This window comes from Mesitornis unicolor, unplaced genomic scaffold (genome assembly GCF_000695765.1).
Source record: "Mesitornis unicolor isolate BGI_N332 unplaced genomic scaffold, ASM69576v1 scaffold21177, whole genome shotgun sequence".
NCBI lineage: Eukaryota > Metazoa > Chordata > Aves > Mesitornithiformes > Mesitornithidae > Mesitornis > Mesitornis unicolor.
The window spans coordinates 1-8114 of NW_010194585.1; the positions used below are offsets into that span (position 1 = coordinate 1).

At 52.2% G+C, this 8114-nt stretch overlaps 1 protein-coding gene across 1 annotated transcript in view; it reads left to right on the top strand.

Annotated features, from left to right (window-relative positions):
* Nucleotides 1-184: 184 nt before the first annotated feature.
* The window catches only part of NCSTN (nicastrin), a gene marked incomplete at its 5' end in the record, with an annotated part of 12338 nt that continues 4408 nt past the window's right edge, over nt 185-8114 (top strand). Inside the window, 10 exons of the mRNA XM_010187866.1 lie at nt 185-289; nt 1591-1714; nt 1896-2014; nt 3688-3833; nt 3985-4135; nt 4617-4726; nt 5521-5673; nt 6936-7040; nt 7205-7282; nt 7424-7593. Of these exons, the coding sequence (XP_010186168.1) occupies nt 185-289; nt 1591-1714; nt 1896-2014; nt 3688-3833; nt 3985-4135; nt 4617-4726; nt 5521-5673; nt 6936-7040; nt 7205-7282; nt 7424-7593 (1261 nt within the window). The remainder of the gene's footprint in view (nt 290-1590; nt 1715-1895; nt 2015-3687; nt 3834-3984; nt 4136-4616; nt 4727-5520; nt 5674-6935; nt 7041-7204; nt 7283-7423; nt 7594-8114) is intronic.

The window sequence follows — 8114 nt, forward strand, 5'->3', positions numbered from 1 at the left end:
AGGGGGACGTAGGGAGGACCCCGCCTGGTGCCCTCTGCGATGGCGGCACTGGGAGCGCTCGCCCGTCCCCTCTGAGTTGGGGAGGTGCTCGTCTTTCCCTTCCCTGAGCTGGGGAGAGCCCTTTTGAGAAGTGAGGAGCCCCTGGTTTGGCTCCCTCTGAGACGGGGCTGTGTCTTCTCCCCAGGCTCCTGCCAGGGTAACTCCGTGGAGAGGAAGATCTACATCCCCTTGAACAAAACGGCGCCGTGCGTTCGCCTGCTGAATGCCACCCACCAGATCGGCTGCCAGTGTGAGTAGAGCTGCGGGGACCCCGAGCTGCTCCTCGGGGTGGCTGTGCTGGGGGTGATGGGCTCTAATGTAGCCACTGGGCCTGCCTCCATCAGTGCTGCCCCTGCTCCCAGCGCTGTTTGTCCTCTTTCCCATCTTGCTCCAGTAAAGCTGAATATCCTTACTTGTTTCTGCTAAATTGAGGAGGTTTTAGAGACCTCAGAAATCCCTGCTAAGGCAGAGATGGGCATTGAGGTTGTGCAGTCAGCACAGGACAAAACCAAGCCACAGCTTGTAGGGGTGCAAGGTAAAGCTGTGAGCGCTGCAGGACGCATTCAGGGTTAGCAAGGTGTGTGAGGAAAGAGCGAGGGATTGAGGTGTGCAGGGAGTGGATGGTTTGGCTGAGCTGCTTGTGCAGTGCTTGTTAATTTTGCACTTTTTTTGTCGTGTTGAGGTGGGGAAGGCAGGACTGTGTGACTGGTAAAAACACAGATGAGAGGACCCCACTCAAGCAGTGTTTCTGGCTGAAGTTACTGTAGGAAAGGCTTCCCCTGAGTCAGTGCTTTGCTCATTTCCAATGCAGTTTTGCTTCCTCAGTGAGCCACTCCCTGCAGCAGAGGTTGTCGGCTGCCACTGCAGGGCAGCAGAGCTGTGGTTGGTCTGCCAGATAACCGAGGGACAAGGTCCTTTGGGTCCTCCTCCACCCTCTGCTGTGAGCCTGGGCTTAGGGCAGAGGCTGTTGCAGTCTTGTCTCCGTCAGAGCCTTTCTGTCCCTGCGCCTCAGTTTCCTGCTCTCCTTCCTTATTCTAGGTCACAGGAATCTCTTAGCTGAACGGCCTTAAGTGCTTTGATGTGCTGAAACAAAAGATGCTTTCAAACCACAAGTGCTTATTTCTTAATCTGTGCTGTTCAGCTTTTTTTCCTCTCCTGCTAAAAGCCACAGTTCCTGTCCTGCTCTAAATGGTACCACATCATCAAATCGCTTCCTCCAGCCCTCTGATCCTGTGAGCTGTTCTTCCCTAAAGCCAATAGTGCTGTACTGCCCTGCTCTTAAAACTGGGGAGGGATCTGGGGCACCCGAATGATGGGGAGCGGCTGAGGGAGCTGGGGGGTTCAGCTGGAGAAGAGGAGCTGAGGGGAGACCTTATCCCCTCTGCAGCTCCTGAAAGGAGGGGGTAGTGAGGGAAAGTTGGTCTCTTCTCCCCAGGAACAAGTGACGGGATGAGAGGAAATGGCCCCAGGTTGTGCCAGGGAAGGGTGAGGTTGGATATTTGGGAAAACTTCTTCCCTGAAGGGTTATCAGGACACACTCTCTTTCCGCAGCCTCCATCAGCGGCGACACGGGGGTGATCCATGTGGTGGAGAAGGAGGAGGACCTGAACTGGGTGCTTGCTGATGGCCCACACCCACCCTACATGATCCTGCTGGATGGGAACCTCTTCACCAGGTCAGTAGTCACCAGGTTTTATCTTCCCAGGGTGACAGGACCCTGCAAGACCAATACAGGTCCCTGATCTGGTGGTGAAAATGTCATTTTTCCAAGTGGCAGATGGCAGAATCAGACCCGGCTGCACTGAAATGTGTTGAAGTTGAAACATGGGGTGGTTTTCTGTGTTTTCACCATTCAGGAGGGTAATGCTGCAGCTGAAGGGAACCTCACGAGTGTCAGGCCTCGCTGTGGCTCCTGCCAAACCCAGCCCTGCCGAAGGATTCTCCCCTGGTTTGAAGTGCCCCAATGACGGCTTTGGTAAGGAAATGTGAACCCTTGCTCCTTTCTGGGAGGAAGAAAAATGCTGCCCTTACATTGTACGGTCAAAGAAAGCAGTGCCCAGGGTAGCTGAAGTTGCAGCTACTTTTTAATGTCAAAATGGTGTTTGAGAGGCTCAACGTGTTCTTTCAGAGCTGAAATCTCAGCCCTCAGCAGGGGCTGGGAGGGATGTTTGGAAAAGTCTATTAGATGAGCTGGCTAGAACAGCATTAAGTCATTAAGAGTTAAACCTGACCTGACTGTTGCAAGTTCATTTTCTTGAGTGTGAGGAACTCGTGCTTCGTCCACCCGTGTTGGTTAAAGCTCCTTGTGTGTGCAAAGATTGAGTGGAGCCCGTCTCAGCCTCTCTGTCGGGGCCGCTCACTGCTTTTTAAGATCGCATTCAGCCTCCCCGAGCTCCCCCTGTGGTTTCGGCCAGGTTTTCACTTCGCTGTTTGTTCAAGCAGCAAATTTACCGCCTTGAGCTTCGAGGGGAGAAATCACACCCCCTTCTGTAGCTTCCCAAAGCTGCGAAGGACGCTGTGCATGCTCCCGAGCTGAGTTTGGTTTGCTGGCTTGTATCACATCTTTGCCTTCGCGCTGTTTGAGCAGTCTGTGTTAAAATGACCTGGGGTGTTGGTGGGCAGCAGGATGACCATGAGCCAGCACTGTGCCCTTGTGGCCAAGAAGGCCAATGCCATCCTGGGGTGTATCAGGAGGGGGGTGGTTGTAGGGCAGAGAGGTTCTCCTGCCCCTCTACTCTGCCCTGGTGAGACCGCATCTGGAATATTGCGTCCAGTTCTGGGCCCCTCAGTTCAAGAAGGACAGGAACTGCTGGAGAGAGTCCAGCGTAGGGCTACAAAGATGATGGAGGGAGTGGAGCATCTCCCTTCTGAGGAGCGGCTGAGGGAGCTGGGGCTCTTTAGTTTGCAGAAGAGGAGACTGAGGGGAGACCTCATTCATGGTTAGAAATATTTAAAGGGTGAGTGTCACGAGGATGGAGCCAGGCTCTTCTCGGTGACAAACAATGATAGGACAAGGGGTAACGGACACAAACTGGAACACAGGAGGTTCCACTTCAATTGGAGAAGAAACTTCTTCTCAGTGAGGGTGACAGAGCCCTGGCCCAGGCTGCCCAGAGAGGTTGTGGAGTCTCCTTCTCTGCAGACATTCAAAACCCGCCTGGACGCCTTCCTGTGTAACCTCATCTGGGTGTTCCTGCTCCGGCAGGGGGATTGGACTGGATGAGCTTTGGAGGTCCCTTCCAATCCCTCACGTTCTGTGTGATTCTGTGTGTTAGGGCTGCCTTAGGGGCGCTCCCAGCGCGTGATGAGCTCGGGAGATGCGGGTTTGGACGTTGTTCTTTTGAAGTACGATGCTTCTCTGCGTGCCTCCTCCTCTCTCCCAGTGTGTGATAAACGCTCGCCGAGCGCTCGCGCCAGCTCCTGGCATGGGATGGCTCTGAGCAAGCGTGTTTCATTCTCTCTGCGTGGCGCAGGGCTCTGCCTCTGCTGCTCTGCCACATGCAGTGACCGAATCCATCTCTCCCAGCTTTTATCAGGCCCGTAATGGTCCTCATTCTGTCTTTGCTGCTGTTATCTCAGCAGGCCCTACCTTTCCTGCTGGCTTATTCTCTTGCAGGCTCACATTTGCCCGTTCCTCTCCGTTTCCAGGTGTCTATTCCAAAGATTATGGCCCGCAGTTTGCGCACTGCAACAGGACCGTGTGGAATCCGGTGGGGAGCGGGCTTTCCTATGAGGACTTTGACTTCCCTATTTTCCTCCTTGAAGATGCCAACGAGACTCAAGTCATCAAGCAGGTACTGCACTTCAACTCCTGCACGGTTCAGAGAAGGGGGCAGTAGTTTTGTTTTCACTCCTCTTAGATACTGAAATCTGCAGTAAAAATGTCCAATTCCATGTGCCTTTAAAGAAATGCTCATTTTTCTACTGATTTCCCTCTCCATCCAGTGTTACCAAGACCACAACGTCCCTCGTGATGGATCTGCCCCCGAGTACCCCCTCTGTGCCATGCAGCTTTTCTCCCACATGCACGCAGTCACCAGCACCGTTACCTGCATGAGGCGCAGCTCCCTGCAAAGCACCTTCAGCATCAACCCAGGTGAGCAGACGCCTCTTTCCTTGACGTGGTGTGGGATTGGGCTGGGGGGAAAAGCCCCAGTGGAACGCAGTTGTGCAGAAGAAAGAGCATTGTGGAGTTTCCCTGAAGGCTTGCTTGCCAACTGAGCCTGCTCAGAATAAGCTGTTGAAGTGGTGAGGAATTTGGGGGCATGCTTGTTTGGAAAATAATCTGTAGAAGAGATGCTGGCTGAGGTAGATACCTAATACCTGCTACAGAGATCATCCAGAACACCTCTGAGGTTACTGCTCTGTTAGATGATGTGTACATGAGTAGAAATCCCAGTGTATGCTCTGCCAGCACTTTTTTGTTGCTGTTTTTCCCTTTCCTAGAGATCTTGTGCGATCCTCTTCTTGATTTCAACGTGTGGAGCACCTTGCAGCCCAGATGATGTGAACATGAGTAGAAATCCCAGTGAATGCTCTGCCAGCACTTATTTGTTGCTGTTTTTTCCCTTTCCTAGAGATCTTGTGCGATCCTCTTCTTGATTTCAACGTGTGGAGCACCTTGCAGCCCATCAACTCCTCTGGGAAAGTTGATCCTGAGAAGGAAGTGATTCTTGTCGCTACGCGAGTAGGTACCTCTTAATCTTTTAAGGCATGGACTGGAAGGATTCTGGGAAGATGTGGGCTTATTCTTACAGGAATAAACTCTCATATTTTAATTTTTCCCCCTGTTCCAAACCTTCTTTTAGACCTGACTGGCTATGAGCCTTTCAGTTGGTGGTTTTCTCTATTTTTACCTCCTGTTTCAATATAAAAACATCTTCGTTTTGTTTCTTTCTGTCTTATTATGCGAGAGTTTCTTCAGCGTTTTCGTCACTGGTGGAACCAGACGAGTAGAAATAGCGTATCTGTTATGTTTTCCTAAGATATTTCACATCCTTCAGACGTGTTGCAGAGAGAGAGAGACAGCGTGGTTGGCTCATCTGCATTTCTGGGGAGGGGGAGGCTGCATCTCACGGAGATCTTGGTGTGTGTCAGAGCTGAGAAAGAAGCTCGTTTCCCTGTCTCACGATTTGTTTTACAGTCACTCTACGCCCTCCAAAGATGCAAATTCCCAGCTCCTTTTTGCCACCGTCGCAGGGGCTCGTGCTGAACAGCGATGCCAGCGTTAAAATTACGGCACCCTCGATAATCTCAGTTTTCAGACCAAGGCCCAGTGGGGAATGGCAGTGGCAGAGCTCTGAGGCCTCAGGGCTGCCCCAGCAAGGCAATTGGTGTTTAAATGTCATTAGCCAGGGTGCTTCGGTTCTGCCCTTAGCAGCGGGATGAGGGGGATAGGAGAGAGGTGATCGATTTGCTTTCCCAGTGCAGTTTTGCTCTGTGTCTGTGCACGTTTCTGACACCTCCTGTTCATGCTCGCAGATCGACAGCCATTCCTTCTTCTGGAACATCGCACCTGGGGCAGAGAGCGCCGTCTCTTCTTTTGTGACCCACTTGGCTGCTGCTGAAGCCCTTCATAAAGCATCAGATGTGCAGTTGCTGCAAAGGAACATCATGTTCACCTTCTTCCAAGGGGTAAGAGCGGTGGCATCGCTCCACCGTTTGGCTTGTGCCGAGATAGCAAATCAGCCCTAGGCTCCCCGCAAATGAACTTGATCCCCACTCTTTGTCATTTGTCTGCATCCCCACACCGTGGTTCTCTCTGCTCCCCCAGTGAGAACGGGAGCTTAATTGCACTGGGATAACGACAGCAGATGGAGCTTCCACTGGGGCAGCCCATATCCAGCCCCACAGCTCACTGTGGATGAATGGCTCAAACTTTGCTTTCCCTCCTGTCTGTATGGCTGTTCTCACCCCAGCTCAGGATGAACTGCAATGGCCAGGCTTTAAATCCTGAAACGGAGCCCAGAAAAGGCTAGATTAAAAATATATGTGTTGACAGCAGCGAAATGTAGCTCATATCTGAGAGCCCAGCGCTGGAGTTGGCAGCTGTGGAGAAGCAGAACAAGCTTGTGGAGGAGGGACTGATGGCCAACAGCTGATGTTCCCCTCAAGGCATCTCCACTGATGGCTTCTTTTGTGCAGCTTTGTGAAGCTGGCTCCCACAGCCCCGTGCTGTGGTGTGTGATTCCCCTCGTTCCCCCCTCCTCAGCGCATACATCCCCAGTCAAAATTTCCCCGGGGGAGGCAGACATACAGCGCTGTGGAGCGAACGGGGTCTGTCACGCTCCCAGGACGTAGGAGGAGTGATAAGACTTGGCTGTAAATTCAGCAAGGGGGAAGTGTGGTGCCTGGCTGACTCCAGTGCCCTTCTCTGTTGCGGGGATGCTGTGCTGAGGGGCACCCGTTCATCCCCAGGCGATGCTCAGCTTCTTGCAGCTGCCTTCACAAACTCATCTCTGCCCTCTTGCCCTCCCTCCCTTTATTTCCAAGAGAAGCAGACAACCCCTCCTTTCGGGAAAGCTCCTGATATTTATTTCTTGGAATGGAGAATTGCCCTTTTCCCTGGCTTGCTCTGCTCCTCGCCCTAAAACAAAGAGGGTGACGTGTGCCAGAGCGATCTGACTTTGCCTCTCTGGCTTTCTTGTTCCATAGCTATCCCCTGGTTTTTGGCTGTTTGCCTTCATTTTTGTGCTTTGCTCCGTCCTTGCCTACAATACCTTTGTCTTTGGAGCCAGGGACAATGTGCCAGGCTGCACAAACCTTCAGCAATACTCAGTGCAGGAGTTGGCCCACAGACACTTGGTTTTGTTCTACCTCACCCTCTCAGGCACTGCTTTTAGTGGCAGCAAACAGCTCTCTGTATGTGATCGCTCTGTGGTTTTTTTCTGTTGCAGGAGACCTTTGATTACATCGGCAGCTCACGAATGGTGTACGATATGGAAAGGGACAAATTTCCTCTCCGCTTGGACAACATCCATTCGTTTGTGGAGTTGAATCAGGTGTGGGTTAAGTTAGGGGACCGTTTTATCCCCTGTTTCTCTGATCATTTCGCTGTGGTTTTCCCAGCTGGCCTTCCACGGGTTGGGATTTTTCCCTGGGCTGAACTTCCCTGCTCTGCAACACTCGGTGATGTGTTTCTTACAGTGTTTCCTTTCTCTTGCAGGTGGCTCTGAGGACCAACTCCACTTTATGGATGCACACAGACCCCGTTTCTCGAATGAATGAAACTGTTGAAGTGCAGGTAATAGCAACCTGCAGCGGCTCATCTAACCAAAATGCTGTGGGATCTTTCACACCCTGCACATGATCAGGATTTTAACCTTTCCAGAGAAAGCATACCCCCCAAAAAATAGCTGAATGGTGCCGTTGTCTCTTCTTTCAGATCAGAAACTTGCTGGATATTCTGAGCAACAGCAGCATCGGAACAAACGTGACTTTGCAGGAAGTTGGATTTTCCCAGCCTCTTCCTCCGTCTTCCTTCCAGCGCTTCCTTCGTGCCCGGCACATCCCCGGCGTGGTCCTGACTGACCACCAGACCTCCTTCCAGAACAGGTACTCACCTCTGTGGGGTGGACAGGCACCGTCTGGCCCACAGCCGAAGGCGACGGAGCCGGCAGAGGGCATCTGAGCTCCTGCAGGGCCTGTGCCAGGGCTGCGCTGCCTCACATACGTGTGGAGCGCTGGCCGGGGGGAGCAGAGGAGCAAACATGTGCCATGTAATTGAACGAGCGCAACATAATTATTCTGACAACCGAAAGAAATCCAGTTTTGTACAGAAAATGTTCCCCACAGCTGGCTGGAAGCCAGAGGTGAGCAAATGGCAACTGAGCGTGCCTAAGCCTCATCTGTTCTTCCAGAAGCTGGCTGCTTTTTTCTGCCTCTTTTTTTTTTTTAATATAGCTTTCTATTTGTGATGGCAGAAGGCCCCAGGCATTGGAAAAGGGCACTTTCATTCACCCCACATGACCCTCCTGCAGTGTCTTCCTTGGGGATCCCCTGCTCCTCATCAACTTGGGAAGTGGAGATGTGGGGTAGAGGAGCCTCTCCCTAAACTCCTCAAATTGTCTCTTTCC